Raw genomic sequence first — 18,387 nt, 5'->3', positions numbered from 1 at the left:
GCATTCAAAAGTATTATTTATTTAAGTGTCTTCTTACAATTTTTAAAAAAATTAAACTGTTTTATGGCAATTAAACTGCCCCTTCCTGAAGAATCTACTGAGCACAGACTAAAAGTGAAACAAGGAAGCAACACACAATATCACTTTCTAATCTGATTGAATGCTACTTGTATAATAAATGTGTAACTTTGTATGATGACTATGTAACAATTATAGTTAGCAAAACCCTGGAAGTTACACAAACAAATCAACAGTTTTTTAAACATATGGCAATACATCAAAGATCATTAGTTTCACTATTCCTCTGGTGAAGCTAATTTCAGTATTGCTATGGATGATTCATACTAACAAAGGAAAAGCTGAACAAAAAAAAAAAAAAGCAAAACTACGCAAAAAAGTGACAGTAGTTACTTGCACTAACAAATTACTTGGTGTTAAACCAGATTTCATACAAAAGTTGTCTTCAGATCAAAGTGTTTTCTTTAGATTCAGTAGAAAAACCACAGACAATAATTCAGCATGTCAGTTTAAAAGGTAACTTGCTTTTATTTCTTTTTTGTAGTTTCTTTTGAGAAGTATTATGTCAGAGTAGAAGCAAGAATCCCCAACCCTTAACTCTAGTACTCAAGATTTTGTTCCCAGCTTTGTACAGGATTTAATCTGTCTTTCAGTACATGTAACTTGGAATTTAAACACTTAGAAAGTCCTTTGCAATGTCTGACAAGTGACTGCAGAAGGAGGAAGTACACACACAAGTCTTAGCTTTTTTTAGTCTGGGTTCTTACTTTGTCAAATTTAGCAAGGTTACTCTTCATGCGCGGATCTCCCTCTTCAGAACCCGTCATTGCCAATTGCTGCAGAAGTCTCCCAACCTGAAATTAAAAAGAAGTATGAAGAATAAGCATTTCAAATCATCATCATCATGATGGACCCGATTATAAAAAATAGTTTAAAAAAATCCTCCATTCTAAATTTTTTTTCAGTTAATACTCTGAGAAATACTCCTGATTGAGTGGACAGAGTCTTAAACTTGCTTTCAGGGCAGAAAAAATGCAAGAAGCTTTAGAAAAAAAGCAGTCATTGCAGTTACCAAGAAAATTTGCACACACAGTATGCTATGAGCATCCATACTTCCCCCCTTCCCAGGAACAAAGCATGTTTTGTTTTTACAACACGTCAGAATTGAGAGTTGAATCTAGGTCATCTTAAACCTAGAGACTTTAACAGGCTATATATATATTTTACTAATAATATGTTGGAGGATAAAAAATAGCAAGAGGGCTAACCCTTGTTTCAGAGCATATATTCCTCATTAATCTCCAACTGCAAAACAACTCTCAAATTTAAAGAGCTGCCAACTGCAAGCTCTCCTACAACAGGCAAGCAGTGACACAGGAGAGGATTGCTAATGTATTTTAGAAAAACACTGGCAAGACCCTGTCAGTAACAGTCTAGTGAGTAAAACTCACCAGAAGGATTATACTGTGAGAATCACTCACTGTCCAGTTTATAGACAACATTAAAAAGTAGGTTTTGTTCCTTGTGTGGCGAATATCCTCAGTCAGACAAGCATTGCTTAATACCTTCAGAATACACCTCTACATGCTATCATTAAATTGCCCAAGTATTTGCACAAAGACAAAAATTGGGCATGAGGCCCGGGGAATACTCTAAGGTCTAATGAAACAGTAGATAGCTACCCACCAGAAATACTGGTCATTACTGCCAGACAAGAAGGTTTTTTCAGCAAAATATTTCATTATTTTGTGCAATACCTGGCATAATATTTAACATTAGCAAGAACAGCACAACATTCATTTACACACATTCCAGAATTCATCTCATAATCACTTTTACACTTTAGCTTCCATCCCTTATAATAGCTTTTATAAAGTACATTTGCAACTCTTTTAAGAGATAAAGGAATACATGCTATCAATTTTTTAAAGTCAATATTTTAAGCAAACAGATAAACTTTAGAGCATGCCTTTTCAACAGCAATTAACACAAATATTTTGCTAGCATTCGTCTTATAGGTAGGAGGGACAGTACCTTTACATTTACTGTAGTAACATCAGTTCTAGTGGGGAAAAAAAGGCCAAGAACATTTCTCTTTAAAAACAAACAAACAAACAAAAAAAAAAGACTACTTTAAAGTGAATCATACCTGCATCAGATTAAATCTTGCCACCTCATTTATAGGAGCATCAGAAATGATCCCATACTGTTCTGGGTTAACAATTGCAGGACAGATGAAACACGCTAGAAGAAGATCTGTGCACATTGCTCTGACCTCCCCAACCTCCAGCCTGTCTACACACGAGAGCGTTTTGTACATTTGTGACACAATCCATCTCAAGCTGTGAGGAAAACAGTAAGTGTTTTGTTTGAGATAGCCAATGAATTTGTTCACCAAGGTCACCAGCTTGGCCTCATTGGAGTCAACCATCTCTTGGACTCTTTGCTTGAACTTTTCTGTGCCTTTCTCTCCAAATAACTTTTCCTGTTGTACTGGGGAGAATCTCTCAATTAACTTGTTTGGATCAGTTTCCAAGTGGTCTTCATCTTCAACCAGAAGCTGCATGATTGGCTCATGTAAAGTTGCAGTAAGAAAAAGTTTTGCAGAAAAGAGTCCTTCAGAGAAAAGTTTGAATAAGATGCTGAATGCACAGGTGCCTCGTCTCAACAGCCGCCTAGGGTTGTCGCTTTCCTTGAGTTCAAATTCAATCAAGTAACGAAGGACCTGGAGGAGGTAGCTCTCATCCTCCTGCATGATGCAGTTGCCATAAATGGAGGTAAAGACTGTGTGAATGACACTCTGAGTGTTGTCCTGGTTGAGCTTCTCTCCAGCAACCAGACAGGATGCAATAAGCCTAGGGTTCTCTCTCAATCTGTTTAGGAATTCTCCATAAGCAGCCTCCTGAAATCCCAACTGCTTATATCCATCCACAAACTGCGTGTCCTCCAGGATTTTAGCATGCTGGCAACATTCAGCAGGAGAAGCTTCAGCACTTTAAAGAAAAACATTGAAACAGTTTAAGTAACTCTTAAGCAAACAAACTTCATAAAAGATGCTACATGGTCAATTTATTAACAAGACTACAACCAATGAAAAAAGTCTTTCCGTACAGTTAATACAAATGATTTGCAAATTCAGGAACAAGGAGAATTTGCTGCAATAAACTATGAACAGAAGCAAATCACACACATATATTCAAAAAAGGTAGCTTAAACAGCCAACAAGTAAGTTTCAGGTGAGTCAGATTCCCTAGTTGAGATCTGCTTTAAAACCTTACTATTTTTACAATTAGTACAGCAAAGGACTCCAGATACTAAATGCGAAAAATCTGATGGATTCGCTGCAATTCACAGAAGTTTAGGAGCTTGTTCTTGCCAGGACCACCCCCACCCCCGAAATCACCTTGTTATGATCAGTCTGTCCAAGTTAATCCTTTGCTGCTTGGAAATCCATGCTGTGCGGTACAGCTTTTCAGCTGTCTTCAATACATCTGCATTGAGCCTCTGAATAAGTTGCTTTTCTGAATTTACATACAGCCGTTCCTGCTTGAGGTGATGAGCTAGCGTGTGTATATCCAGCTTCACCATCTTGGGCAGTGAGCGGGTTACACAGTACTCACTGAAAGAAAGAAAGAAACTAAATGAAACAGGTGAATTACAACAGTTAGGGAACAAGTTCTGTCAGCCTCAATGAAGTGATAAGCAGGTCATAAACTTACACTTAGCAGTAAATACTGCTGTGCCCCTTCCATGGTAGCATATTAATATGTTCTCTCCAATCCACAGCCCACCACTTAATGACTGAGTCACTCCTTAATGCAAGGTTTCCTAATTGCCAATTTCATTAACCCCTTGTTATGTCAGCACATCAGGGACACTTGCATAGTAGCAAATGGTATTTTCAACTCACACCCATGAACTGAAATAGTAATACAGTACAGCGCTACAAAACTCCAGCACCACACCTCCAATACACAAGGTAAGAAACCGGCCACTACTTGGAGAGATGTGGCCCTTACTGCAGCTTAAGTGACACAGGCTTATGGAGATGAAGAGGGGTCCCATGCCAACCCACAGTCTGATGAACAGGCAAAAAGATTTCTGCACTTACTACTTTGTCCTAAAGCACACCCACGTAACGCAGCACTATCCAAGTACTTGGGTGTGGTTATCTCTGGCCTGTTAAAACAAATGACCTCTCTCACCTATGCATGAGAAGCACCAAGCTCCCAATATTGGTGTTTTCTGCTAAGAAATTTTAAATAATATTATTATTAATTAAAAAAAAATTAAATAAAATCAAGGAGTATCAATACCCAGATAAGGCAGAAGTTGGAAATTAAGTCTGGAGACTTTGCTCAACAGTAGAACTCATTCAGAAAAAATTCCTCAAATATTTCAATTCAGAAGAATATTTCTTTGGGCCATGATCCAAAAATGTTGTTTTAAAGAGAGAAAAACTGAAACAACTGTAGGCTTTCATAGCACATCAGAGACAAAAATCTACACAAACTACTGTTATGTTGCAATGTAACATCAGCTCTAACTTCGTAATTAGAGAACTTCTTAAGTTACCAGTTAGCAGTTAAAGACTACCACACCATTCAAAACAAGTTCAAGGAGCTAATCCATCTAAAAATGAACTCTATGGAAGAAAAAAAAAAACATCACCTGCATTAATGCTGACAAGGGAAGGGGTAGAACCATGCAGATGAGATTATGTTTCCATAGAATTAATGATTAACTGCTTTACACCTTCTTCCCCACCAGAACTAACAGCCATACTAGCTGATTTGGGAAGAAAAAGGGGTTGATCCAGATATAATGTGTAACAGCTATCTGTCAGATATATTGCTGATGGATATATGTCAGAGCTGTCAAGGTGTCTGGTGATGAACCCTTCAAAGCCATACTACAGTTAAATGAAAAATTTACTTCCCGCAACCTGTAGTGACTCTTGAGGAGCCTTGCTCCACAAAACCATTTAGTCCATGCTTGAGAAACTACAAATAATGTAGTTATAATGTACAGCCTAATGCTCTCCTCTTTTAGTGTTTTAAAGATCTGTGGTTCACTGCTCAGCATAGCAGGAGATGATCCTCTCTGAAGAATACAGATTAGCTCCCTAATTAGGCACAGGTTTTACATTTGTTGGGATTTTTTCAGTGTGTGGAGAAAGCCTGATAACCAGGTGCACTGACAACCATCACTGAGTTTTAACCTCACAACCAAAACCCTAGCAGAGACAAAAAGAGATGCTGTCACAAGCCTTCATGCATAAAAAATTGCAATCTTATTACACCTGATGGTTTGAAGGCCATTCCTAGCAAATACAGACAACTGTGTATATAAAGCTCTCAAACAAACAAAAAAACCCCCCACCCAACCAAAAAAAACCCAGCAACCCTAATCAGTGGTTACAGCTGATGCGTCCAAAAATGAGATTAAGCAAGGAACTTGAAGGATGCACTAATTTAATGAGGACAGTCTCAGAGAAATGATTACAAAAAGAAACACTGACATTACTGCCAAAGTGCTCTGAGAAACAAATAATGACTTCTTGCAACAAATTTATTTTTGGTTCCAGAATTTAAGGGCTCGCAAAAAAAAAATAGCAGTAAACTTGATACTGCCTGCGAACACAACAGTAACTAGTTATTAGGCTATAAGCTATTAGTATCAGCCAGGAAAAAGAGGTTGCATCCATAAAAACCATACATTCACAAGATCTGCAGAACTACCTTCTGTCTTTTCAGATGCTTTCCACTGTAAGGGTGTACTTAAGAGTAATCATAGTTTATCAAAACTTAACAGTTTTAGTTGACATTTTCTGTTTTAAGGTGTCCACCCACCGGCTCCACTTTTCTGGACAGAAAGTTCATCCAAGTGGTTCTCCTGCTTGTAAGCAAGTTTTGAGAAGGAACAGGGGACCCACATGGGGTATCCCCTATGAACAGCCTGTTGACTTCGCCCACGTTCCTATGCCTTTGCCTTGCCAAATCTCAAAACAAGTTTCTATTTTTGCGTCACTCGTTATAAACACATTTAACAGTAGACAAGCCGATTAAACGGCTTCTGAGGTGTCTCATATACTTACAAGTAAAGTGATTTCTCTCACTGTTTGACTCGATATCTTTTTTTTTTTTTTTACTAGAGAAGATGTTTTCAGCATCAGGGATGGGCTAAGCACTCCGACAGCTTTCAGCCTCTGAGGAAAGACCATTCTTTTCTCCCCTGGCCCACAGGTGGGAGTGAACTCCAAAAGCCCAGTCAGCAAAAGAGACAAAGGTGGCCTGGAAACAGTACACCTTTTCTGGTAAGTTATGATTATCAAAACAGCAGTTAAATTGCTGGTAACCTTTTCTGGAGCTACGGACAATTAAAAAAAAAAAAAAGAAATCAGTTAATACTCAGAAAGCATGTAAGACTCCCACACAGTCCAGAGACCTAAGACACATGCATATAATCCACTTGTCCAACAAACAAGAGCAACAAAACAGTAGAAAAGGTCAGGCTACTGCAAAACAATACTGTACCATTTGTGATGCCACCTGAAAAAGACAGTATGGGCATCGCACACACTCGGAAAGTGAAGTTACCACCTAACACACAAACGATTTGGGCATTTCCTCATGGCAGAGCATCACAGCCATTAAACAGAGACACTGAAGCACTGAGTAACTGTGAGAAACTGCACTCTACTGTGCATTCTGATTTTTTGCAAACTAACTGCCACCATGAACTTCAGGCCCAAAACAAAACAAAGCTCCAAAGGCTACCATTACCCACACCTGCAGTTCTAAATATACTGGTCCCATGACTACTTGATAATATCCTATCAATTTGACACTACCCATGTGTCTATCTTATCTGTCTCTACTGTAGAACACCATAAATAACGAAAGCAAGAGAAGAATTGATTAGGAACTGAACCGCAGCAGGTTAATAAGTACCGCTGCTTTGTCAAAAACTATGAAAATCTGCAAGATTTTCCTGTCAATCTGCAGGAAGTCAACGGCGCAACAGCAGTTTTTACCCTAATGTACAAGAAAAAGGGATCTGCAGCTTCCCCGTCTTTACAATCCTCCATAAAAATTAAACTAATTTGACTGCTAGTGATTGCCACTGAAATACACCTCTATGAAGAGGAATGCCTCATTCACTCCCATTTGCCAGTTTTGAAAAATGAATTATTCCGAAGTCACACAAGTATAGCAAGCAACAGTGCAAACAACTTTTGTCTCCACCTCTAAGTTTCTAGCAGACATTTGAGAACACTAGAGATGTAAAGCAGGTAGTTTAATACACACAGCACTCCAGCAGGCTTCAGACCGGCTCTAAAGAAAACTTGCAGCATAGTAAAGAAAACCCAAAAAACCTAGTCGAGCAAGATGCACACATTATTACTCTTCAGATACTGGTATTATTAACACAGCCAGTCTTGAAAGAAGAAACTGTTGTACCACTAACACACCTACATGACACACACTGCTCCCCTCCAAAAACCTCTTCCCTTTATAATCAGTATGAAAGGACAACAGTTGCATTCTCTGACCTTCCCAGGCTGCACAACATTCACTCCACGCCAGCATTCAGGACAAGAGCTTTAGAGGCAATTAGCCACAGTTACGTATTTGGTAACACACCACAGAAGGCAGCATTAGAGCAGAGCGAGCGGCGGCAGCTTCAGCTGGTACTAATTCCAGAAAGTTGTTTGTCAGATTACCTTATCAGTTTCTCATAAACAAAAAGGTGCCCATAATTACCAATTACCTGCTTTATGACTACCACGCACCATACCTGAAATAATCGATGTCTGTACGCAGCTATATAAAGGAGACAGTTTAGGAAATTTAGATATCCAACAGTCTGCTGTGGCTGAAGAAACAACAGATATTAAATAGTTCCTGCTACGTGCAAATTATTTTTCAATCCTGGCAATTTTATTTTGATATGAAAACATTTAAATTTCTTGTCAGTTATTTCAAGACTACTTAGTAACCTACTAAAAGCTGTGACACAGTAAGAGAAGCTTAGCACAACGATTCAAACAATTTCACTTCATGGTGCTCCACCATACCAACAACAAAGATTGCATGACCTGACAGCATCTAAGATGTTTTGCCCTGCTATCAGCGTGACATAAGTTTGGCTCAGAACCCAAGACAATCTATGCCTTTGATGAACGCAGGACACAGATTGCTTCCTATATTTAAAAGTCCTGGAAAACACTACATTTAATCCTTAGGTGCTGAACTCCACCTTACAACGTACGTGGGTTTGTACCATGGCACACAGGAACAGGCGACATCTCTGTTGAGTATTTCTGCAGTTCAGTTGACAGAAAAGAGATTAAGTAAAATAGTAAATACTGCTAGTACACCAGATTCTTCTTCCTCCTCCAGTGTTTCCTGCTCAGGGTTATTTGCTCCTCCTGAGTCTTGCTATGCAAGACCCAACTTCCAAAGCAAGTTTGGGCAGATCTAACACACACAGGGCAGGGCAGGGCAAGGCAAGGCAAAATTGAAATCACTCAATCTTACTGAAAAATAATTCCTAAGCAAGCTTGAATAGCTTCCATGCTAATTCACACCAGATGAAGTACCTCTTTCTTCATTAATATTTATAGTAATAACTAACAAGCCTTAATTCTTTACATAAGCTAACAGCCTATCTCCCAAAGTTGAGCTAAAAAAGTCCATTTTTCAGTAGGATAGTTCACCATGACCTAGGACTTATCTGTTGAACTCTCACATTACAGTACCCACCATCTCAAAACGCACGTACAACATGCAAAATGCATTTCAATTTGCTACAGTTCAACTATCTAATCAATATTAATAAGAAACTCATACCTCAAGTTTGTTTCTGCCCAGTGGCTGCTCTGCAGCTAGCATTGAACATACTGTCTATCCAGCAAGATTTACGTGCAAGGCGCACCTCGTTTCTCATGCCTCTTAACAGAACTTATCAGTAATGCACAGGATTGGTTGGCTACTAAATTATCTACTATGATATTACGGTGCTGCATAAAATCAACAAAAGCATATAACTGTGCCAAAATCTACTCCAGTTGCTTGTAACGCTAGAAAGAGGAGTTCCCCTTACATAAGGAGCCATACTAATAAACTGTTAGTCAGAAGAAGTGCAGAACTCGAAGCTGCTCAAACTGACAAAAACAACCAGCTCCCAGCCCCTTCTCTCGAGAGTAGCTCCCTTCCTCATCGTGCAACATCGCATCCGCGGTCCACCATGAAGGGTAACTGCTACTAAGGACAGAGTATATCCTCCAGGACCTGACAAATCTCACACTGAAACCCTCATGTGGAGTATCTTAAATATTCTGGAACCCTCCAAGGCAGCAGCAGTTTAGAAGTCCATTTCCTAAAACCACCATCCTGCTGCTTTTACAGAAGCACAGTATTTCAGGTTTCATGTACTGCCCATGCCATTCCTCCCTCCATCATCTTCAAACTGCAGCTTCTACTTGCGAGTCGACTGCATCGTCCACAAAAATAGCATTCTACCTATCAGTAAGTGTAGTGTCACATGCTCGATTTGAGCGCTTCATCGTAACGGACGGCTCTGTTCCTTCAGACCATGGTATCATGACTTTGCAAGAAAAAAGACCGATACTCGCTTGATCAAGTTCTTCAACATTAAGGGTCTACTGGTAACAAAAAAGGGAAGTCACAAAACGCGTCAAGTTACAAGTTTTAAACCTGCGTAACAGAAAGCCACAAAGGAGAGACGCCAGCGACGTTCTCGCCGAGCCGCTTCGACAGCGACTCGTTGCCCAATCCCACAGTGGCCGAGAGCAGCGAGGGCCCCAGCTGCCAAGTGCTTCAATTTTTCAAATACCTCCGCAAACCTCAAGAACTACCGGTTCTCAGACACACTAACATGGCAGGTAGGACTGGCTCTGGCCGGAGGTGGCTGACAGAGGGAAAAAGAAAAAAAAAAAAAAAAAAAGGCACAGATAAACACTCGAGGAAATCTTAGGGCCAACTTCGCTCCGTGCCCCCCCCTCGCTGCTCCCACGGCGCCAGCCTTCCCCCCCCCCCCGCCGCAGACCCCGCACGTGGCTCTGGACAAACCTCCCTCCCCGGCGCTAAATCTCAACACCCACACACCCTACCGACCCCCGCGGCTCGGTCCCCACGGAGCGCTGCCCCCGCCTTCCCCGCTCCCTTCCCCTGAAAAAAAAAAAAAACAAAAACCGAAGAACGTTTTGTCAGGCCCCGGGGCCGCCGGGAGGGCTGCGGGGCGGCCTGGCCTCGCCTTCCTCGGCCCTCCTCCTCCTCACAGCAACGCGGGGCGAGGGAGAAGCCAAGCGGTACGGCGGAGGAGAAGAAAGAGGAGAGGAAAGGGGGGGGGGGGGTTAGGAGCGCACCCCTTACCCGGCCAGCGCCCCGGCTCCGGCTCCGCCGCCGCCCGGCTCCCGCTGCGGCCCCGAGCCAGGCGCGGCGCGGCACTGCGCAGGCGGCGGGCGGTAACGGCGACCGCGCTCCTGGGACTTGTAGTCCCTTGGCCGGGGGGAGCGGGGCGGGGGGGGCCGACGGCGGAGCTCCGCCGTCGGCCCCCCCCGCCCCGCTCCCCCCGGCCCATGCCTCCCCCTCAGGGGATAAAGCACCCCCCCCCCCAAAAAACCCAGCGCTGAGCTCCTTTCCTTCCCATTCCACACACCCCCCCCCCCTTTTTTTTTTTTTTTTTAAATACCACCTTTCTCTATTTAGCTCACCCCCGTTCTTCTCGTTTATTTCAGCCCGCCTATTTTGGGAGGAAGGCGAGTGGCGGCTCGAAGGATTTGGAGGGAAGAGCGACGCTGAGGGGGTCTTTGGTGCGGGCTCAGTTGGGTTGGGGCTGGGGGGGGAGCTGGGTGTTGCGCAAGCTGGGTGTTGTGGTATAAAATCAATCCCCTTACAGAGGCAGTTTACCTATAGGACATCTCTATACGGTGTGTTTCATCTCCAGGTGCTTTACCGACAGGTATGATCCGTAAGTGTCGGCCATTACAGCGGCTCAAAAAGCACGGCAAAAGTTGTTGACAGGCAGGTACGCCAAGCGTGGAAGCGGTGCTCCGTATGGAGCAATCCAGCCTAGATAATACCAATTGCTTCGTCATAAATAGCAACGTTAGGTAGCTTCAGCCTAAGATGTGATTAATGCAACACAGTCGCAGAACGATTTTCACTTTGCCCTTCTTTTCAAGATTCTCAGAAAACGTACAGCTCTCGCTGACACGTGACAGGGCCTGGTACAACCGTACAAGAAAACAGGAGGCTCAGACTGACAGAAGAACACGGTAAGGTCACAGCGCGATTGATCGGCAGGGACAGGGATAGAGACCAAAACCACAACTCCCAACGTGTGCGACTGCTCCTCATAACACACAAGTCAAATACTATGCCCAGCAGAAGTACTAGGGAAAACTAAATAGCACAGCATAATTTATTACATGAAAAGTTGTCCCAACGGAGGATTTAAGAAGCCTGTTCTCTGAGGGGAAAGAAAAGATAGTTGGAGACACGCAAGTACCGTCTGCAGTCCAGGCCGGTACGGCACAGCTCCCTCGGAGAGGGATGCCCCATCACCCTGTACAACGTCAGCAATCGGCGGTGGCTCCGAATGACACCCAGCGCTGCAAACCTGCCAGAACTGACGAGTTCCCAGGCACTCTGTGAAGAAGGGCACAGCATCCAGACTTGATGGCGATTTCAGGGGTCAAGGGATGCCTCCTGAGCCACCACAGCTGCTTGCTTTTTATGCCCAAGTTACCTGCAAAGCTCTGCCCGACAGACAACTCAAAACAAAAGCCAAACGTTTACACTTTGTATGTCTCACTCTCCAAAATATTGTCTATGTGCCTTTTTCTTAACTGACACAGTTACTGCCCTGAATTCTCTTCTCCAAGAAAAGAGAATGTCTTATGTAACTGAACTTTTAATATCCAAATAACATTTTAGAAACAACTATGGCAAACTTAAATACAACAAAAAAATGTTCATCAAGCCCAAACACACAAGGCACCAGCAAACTGTTAATGTACCTACTGGTACCATACAGCCAGCTGTCACGCTGTATTGCCAACTGTAGCACAGAATACCGGCTGTATTTACCACATCACTCTCCCTAGACAACTGAGGAAAATGAGCCCTGGGCCTAGAATTATGAAGCTGTGCACCCCCCCCCCCCCCCCCCCTCATCTGCACGAGGTTTCCTAAGAAGAAATAAAATGCTTATGTTATTTACAGTTCTCAGGACACACAGCTACACCAGGAGATAATTCTCTTCCAAGGACTAAGCTCAATAATTTGCATCAGATACCTCAGGATTTTTAAAAGGAGAAAATCAAATCAATGTGAATGCAATGCAGATATAATTCAATTAAAAAATGAGACCTACTAAGAGATATAAAGGATGCAAGATATACTTCAAAACAGAAGGAACAGTATCAAGATCAAAATGGCATTTCCAGATGTGTGTTGAGAAACAACAAAGTCTTTTGACAACATCTCATTTCGTTATCATAAGAAATCCAGGCAGCTGGGCCAGGCCCCGCTGGCACAAGAGGCAACTTTTATTTAAAAGCCATTTACACTCGCAGAATGCTGCCTGAGCACAGCAGCGTCTCTCTCTTTGTAACCGCTTTTTTTATACTACAATTACCTGAAATTATTTTTGTTAGGTTTTAGATCTGGTATCATCCAAAGGTGAATGAACAACTTTTAATTTCTCATTTTACGTCACTCTTCAATCACTCAAAACTTTCATTTTTGATTTGGGGTTTTGTAGTTGTAATTTTCACTTTAAAATGTGGTTTTAAATATAAGCAGGTAGGTAACATAGGCGTGCATGATCCACAGACGTGTAAGGCAACGGATGGTGGAGATGCAGCCAGGCCTGTTACCTACGTAACGCAGGGGCCATCTGGGTGGATCTATGCTCCTAAGGACAGTGCCTTCACCTTCCTAAGGAGCCTCCCGTCCCAAGAAGCCAAGGGGCTGATGTAACACTGCGTCCCGAATTACATCTGAGCGAGGACATGGTGACTCACTGTTGAGACATCAGGGTTCAGAAGGTGGCAAGTGCCTTCCTTCAGAGGCCTGCTGCCCTCCGGTCAGGGCCCGTGCGAAGCACGGCGTGCCTGCCCAGGGACAGGCCCCGGCTGGTGTCCGCACCCCGAGGCGCATGTGGAGAAACCCACGTCTCCTCAGGGCTGGGCGCCCATGTTATCACCTTGTCCCCAGTGCTTCCACAACTGCTCAGGGACGGGGGCTAACGGGTGTCTGTCCGTGCGCTCAGGGGGGTCCCGCGGGGGACGTGTCCACCCAGCTGGGGCCGGGGCCGGGGCCGGGGCCAGGCCGCGGGGCCCCTGCCTCACCGTACCTCCCTCGCGGGGTGCCGGCAGCCCTGCTAGGGCCGCTGCGGGGCGGGAGGCGTCGCAGGTGCGCGGGCCGCCAGGGCCGACCGCCGCCACGGCGGGCTCCGGCCCGCCCGGGGTCGGTAACCATGGAAACTTCCAGAACGTGTCGTTCCCCCCCCCCAACTTCGTCCCCTGCCCCCGGCCCCGCCATGACGGCCGCCCTCAGCCAATGGGCTCCCTCCGCTTGGCTCACGCTTCTCTGTTGATAGGTCCGCGACGCCGGCGGGGTGATCCAATGGGGTGGCGGGAAGGGGGCGCGCCAGGCATGTCAGAGGGACCGCCCGATTCTCGCCAATCAAGGAAGGCCAGCTTAGAAGCAGCCGACCAATGGGAAAGCTCCAGCGAGGGCGCCGCAGCCAATGGCGAGCCTCCACGAAGGAGTAACGGAAGGTATATAAGGGCGGGCGGCGCGGCCTGGGCATTCAGCGGCGGTTGGGGGCGCGGCGGGTCCGTAGGTGACGGTAAGGCCGGCGGTGCGGGACCGGGACCGGGCCTGGGGCGGGGAGGAGGAAGAACTGGGCCGGGGGGATGGGGCGAGCGGCGATGCTGGCAGCCGCCGCGCACGTGGCGCCTCCATTTTGTGACCGGCGGCTTCTCGGCAGGGTGGCGCGGGCGAGCGGTCGGCATGAGGCACCTCCTGTGGGCGCTGCTGCTGCTGGGCGCGGCGCGGGCGGAGGAAGAGGAGAAGAAGGAGGACGTGGGCACGGTGGTGGGCATCGATCTCGGTACCACCTACTCCTGGTGAGTGGGGAACGGCCCCTGGGGTGGGGGGGAGGATGAAGCGGCTAGACCCCCGGCGTGGGGGCGGCTGGGCCTGCGGGCCCACGGGGAGTCCTGGGCCGCGGGGGGTGTGGGGGGAAGCGGGCTGTGGGGCCCGGGGAGGCGGGAAGGGAGGAGCGGAAGCGGGGGGTGCAGGCCCCAGCAACGCCTGACTGTTCCGCTTCCCCCCGCCCCCAGCGTGGGCGTTTTCAAGAATGGCCGCGTGGAAATCATCGCCAATGACCAGGGGAACCGCATCACGCCGTCCTACGTGGCGTTCACGCCCGAGGGGGAACGCTTGATCGGGGATGCTGCCAAGAACCAGCTTACATCCAACCCTGAGAACACCGTGTTTGATGCCAAGCGGCTCATCGGCCGCACCTGGAACGACCCTTCTGTGCAGCAGGACATCAAGTACCTGCCGTTCAAGGTGAGTCCTGAATGTGGAGGGGTGGATGGTGGGAGGGGGACCTATGAGTCTGGTCAGAAGAAGCTGCTGAATCAGGGTGCCCTTTCGAGCAACCTTGCAGTGCCCTAGCCCTCCTGAGAGGGTTAGGGTGCAGCGATGTGGTTGTGGCGTATAGACAACAGTTCCTTGTGTTAGCTAGCATTCAAATTACGTCTTGTTATATAGAGGCTTTGTTTAATCTTCAGAGAGAGAGAAACACTTGGACCAGTGGGAATAATTCTATGAATTGTTGAATAGGACAGCATGTATTGTTCTTTTCAGGTTGTTGAAAAGAAAGCCAAGCCCCATATTCAAGTTGATGTTGGAGGTGGACAGACAAAAACATTTGCTCCTGAAGAAATTTCTGCTATGGTCCTGACAAAGATGAAGGAAACTGCTGAGGCTTACTTGGGGAAGAAAGTAAGTTCATGAATGCTGCTAAGAAGAATCTAAAGCAGCAGCTTTATAAAACTGAAGGTGGGTGGGCTGAATCTGTGGGCTAACCTCTGTTCAGTGCTGCTGGCCCCTTAGGCCAGCCCAGTTGAATGGGCTCAGCTGATGGTGGGTTTTTACTTCTCTTTAAAGAACAATGGGGTACTTGTTACCAGTGCTGCTATGGCTATTTAGATGCTATGTGCTTTTCTTTCATTTCTATAACAAAATTGTATCTCTGTCTCCTTATTCAGGTTACCCATGCTGTTGTTACTGTGCCAGCCTACTTCAATGATGCTCAGCGTCAGGCTACGAAAGATGCTGGTACTATTGCTGGGTTGAATGTGATGCGAATCATCAATGAGCCGTAAGTAGCCTAACCTATCCTGACTGCTGGGGAGCTGGGGGCTGGTGGTCCCAGTGTTCTGAATGGGCTGTTTCCTATACAGAACGGCTGCTGCCATTGCTTATGGATTGGACAAGAGAGAGGGTGAGAAGAACATCCTTGTGTTTGACTTGGGTGGTGGAACTTTTGATGTCTCCCTCCTCACAATTGACAATGGAGTCTTCGAAGTTGTGGCTACTAATGGTGACACTCACCTGGGTGGAGAAGACTTTGACCAACGTGTTATGGAACACTTTATCAAACTCTACAAGAAGAAAACTGGAAAAGATGTCAGGAAGGATAACAGAGCTGTGCAGAAGTTAAGACGGGAAGTGGAGAAAGCAAAGCGAGCCTTGTCATCTCAGCACCAGGCTAGAATTGAAATAGAATCCTTCTTTGAAGGAGAGGATTTCTCAGAGACACTTACTCGAGCCAAGTTTGAGGAGCTGAACATGGTAAGTTTAGAAAGGTAAAGTTACATTGCCTCAGCTCTGGATTGGAGACTTGTGAATGTGCAGTATTTCATGCTGTGACGCTGCACTTTGGGGTATAAATAACTTCCTGCTTGCGGTAAAAAGCAGGCAGCTGCTCCTTGCTGGGGTAGCTGGGGCTGTGTGTGTGTTAATGACAGCTGAGGTCTCATCAAGGCCAGTTGATCCTCCTCCTCCTTCTCTACAGCAGTTGTCCTTTGTACCCCAAGGCTGCATAATTCAGAGGCTAGTCATGTGGGAATACAGTCTTACAGCCCTGGGATTTTTTTGCCTTCCTAGGACCTGTTCCGTTCCACTATGAAACCTGTTCAGAAAGTTCTGGAAGATTCTGACCTAAAGAAGTCTGACATTGATGAGATTGTTCTTGTTGGTGGCTCTACTCGCATCCCCAAAATACAGCAACTAGTTAAAGAGTTCTTCAATGGGAAAGAGCCATCTCGTGGCATTAATCCAGATGAGGCTGTAGCCTATGGTGCGGCTGTCCAGGCTGGTGTTCTCTCTGGGGACCAAGATACAGGTAATGACACCTTCACTGTCACTTAAAGAGAGCATTGACTCTGAGTAGTGGGTATTAGTTACTAACAAATGTAGTAGAACTTCTTTTCCAGTCCTTAAGAAGTTCTCTGCCACCGAGACCTCAGCATCCTGTTTGCAGTGATGAGATGCTGTGTTTCTTTCAGGTTGAAGTTATGTCAGTCTTACCCTTGATCTGTTAACAGGTGACTTGGTACTGCTTGATGTCTGTCCTCTGACACTTGGCATTGAGACTGTTGGAGGTGTAATGACTAAACTGATCCCAAGAAATACTGTTGTTCCCACAAAGAAGTCTCAGATCTTCTCCACAGCTTCTGACAATCAGCCAACTGTGACAATCAAGGTCTATGAAGGTAAGTGTCACCTGTGGTGGACCATGTTTACAGCTGGAATCTGTCTATAGGACTTCAGTACTTGCTACTGTCTTATCACAAAGGCTGTAGATATTTCTAGATGGTTATGGACATGTCCTTATAGGGGAGACCTTGGTAACAGTGGTTGCTTTCTGAAGCTGCTTTGATCAGGCTTCTTTGACCTGCTTCAAAAGGTGTTACTAGGCTTTTTTTCAAATGTGTCTTTTTCCATGGTTGTATTCTGAAGAGCTCTTCAGAGTAAGAGGTGGTAACTGTTGGAAGTGGCTAGGCAGATGCCTGGTTGGAAATAAAACCTTCCCTTTAGAAAGTGTGCAGCTCATGGTTTCGCAAAGTACAAGCCACAGCTAGGAAAGAAAGAAACCGTGTTCTTATTGTGTCTTCTAGGTGAGCGTCCCCTCACCAAGGATAACCATCTTCTGGGAACATTTGATCTCACTGGAATCCCTCCTGCCCCTCGTGGTGTCCCCCAGATTGAAGTCACATTTGAAATAGATGTGAACGGAATCCTCCGTGTCACAGCTGAAGACAAGGGCACTGGGAACAAAAACAAGATCACGATTACAAATGACCAGAACCGGCTGACACCAGAAGAGATTGAGAGGATGGTTAATGATGCTGAGAAGTTTGCGGAGGAAGACAAGAAGCTTAAGGAACGCATTGATGCCCGGAATGAGCTGGAAAGCTATGCCTATTCTCTGAAGAATCAGATTGGGGATAAAGAGAAGCTGGGTGGTAAGCTGTCATCTGAAGACAAAGAAACAATAGAGAAAGCAGTTGAGGAAAAGATTGAGTGGCTCGAAAGCCATCAAGATGCAGACATTGAAGACTTCAAAGCGAAAAAGAAGGAGCTGGAGGAAGTTGTGCAGCCAATTGTTAGCAAGCTCTATGGAAGTGCAGGCCCTCCCCCTGGTGAAGAGGAAGCAGCAGAGAAGGATGAGTTGTAGATACTGGCATTGCCAAATGTTGTGTGTGTATATATTGGACTCAGGAACACTTGTTTAAAATATTGAACTCTTAATTTGGAATGTAACTTTGAATCTTCACTCGTGAGTGGAGCTGGAAACGCTAGCCCAAAGTGGCTGTATACTGCTTTTCGTTAGCAGTTGCTCGATGTCTGGGGAGGGAAGGGTAGTGGGGGGGAGTGTAAATGCGAAATGGGTTTAGAAGTATTGGCAGTGGAAGCATCCTATTTAACAACTTGGTCATGTGAATTTGGTGTAGAACTTTTCTACCTGAAGTGACCACAATAAATTTGCTATTTACACTGGACTTTGTTCTAGTTTTGTTTTCCCTTACCTAGTTACAGCAGCCAGCTTTAACCAGATGTGGATTATGCCTAAACAGTTGGATTCAGATTGCCCATGGGTATGGTACCCCTTCAAGGTAAGCCTTTCACAGGATGGTGTGAACTGTAACAGCCCTACGCTTCCTGCAGTCTGGCTGCCCTACAGCTTCTCCTGTGGAAGAGAGCCCCAAGGGTACTTGGTGTGGAGAATGCTGGAAAGGAAAAGAGGAGAGGC

General features: G+C 45.3%; 2 protein-coding genes across 8 annotated transcripts in view; one reads left to right on the top strand and one right to left on the bottom strand.

The window, feature by feature from the left end:
• The window catches only part of GAPVD1 (GTPase activating protein and VPS9 domains 1), a 32,867-nt gene extending 21,892 nt beyond the window's left edge, over positions 1–10,975 (bottom strand). For 3 of the 7 annotated variants that reach the window (XM_029999579.2, XM_029999584.2, XM_029999583.2), the window contains exons 1-4: positions 10,956–10,975; positions 3,422–3,637; positions 2,168–3,011; positions 786–872 (exon numbers count right to left, since the gene is read on the bottom strand). In XM_029999579.2, coding sequence (XP_029855439.1) covers positions 786–872; positions 2,168–3,011; positions 3,422–3,637; positions 10,956–10,966 — 1,158 coding nt within the window. In that variant the 5' untranslated portion in view covers positions 10,967–10,975. Of the gene's footprint in view, positions 1–785; positions 873–2,167; positions 3,012–3,421; positions 3,638–6,115; positions 6,388–10,418; positions 10,502–10,955 lie in introns of those variants that run through there. The other 4 variants (XM_029999585.2, XM_029999586.2, XM_029999581.2 and 1 more) reach the window with 3 other exon arrangements.
• A 2,719-nt stretch (positions 10,976–13,694) lies between these two features.
• On the top strand, positions 13,695–18,136 carry HSPA5 (heat shock protein family A (Hsp70) member 5). Its single transcript, XM_029999587.2, has 9 exons — positions 13,695–13,905; positions 14,047–14,185; positions 14,402–14,633; positions 14,934–15,071; positions 15,338–15,450; positions 15,533–15,923; positions 16,239–16,476; positions 16,679–16,846; positions 17,252–18,136. Exons 1-9 carry the CDS (start codon positions 13,710–13,712, stop codon positions 17,809–17,811), a joined length of 2,175 nt encoding a protein of 724 aa, XP_029855447.2. The 5' UTR covers positions 13,695–13,709; the 3' UTR covers positions 17,812–18,136.
• The last annotated feature ends 251 nt before the right edge of the window (positions 18,137–18,387 follow it).

Source organism: Aquila chrysaetos, chromosome 24 (genome assembly GCF_900496995.4).
Source record: "Aquila chrysaetos chrysaetos chromosome 24, bAquChr1.4, whole genome shotgun sequence".
Lineage (NCBI taxonomy): Eukaryota > Metazoa > Chordata > Aves > Accipitriformes > Accipitridae > Aquila > Aquila chrysaetos.
The sequence above is the reverse complement of the archived record's forward strand: the minus strand, read 5'-3'. Positions and strand labels throughout refer to the sequence as shown.

Coding starts and splice junctions, on each gene's coding strand:
- HSPA5 (XM_029999587.2), top strand. CDS start 13,710: ATGTCAGAGGGACCGCCCGATTCTCGCCAATCAAGGAAGGCCAGCTTA. Junction 14,634..14,933: donor TCAAGTACCTGCCGTTCAAG/GTGAGTCCTGAA, acceptor TGTTCTTTTCAG/GTTGTTGAAAAGAAAGCCAA. Junction 15,924..16,238: donor AGTTTGAGGAGCTGAACATG/GTAAGTTTAGAA, acceptor TTGCCTTCCTAG/GACCTGTTCCGTTCCACTAT.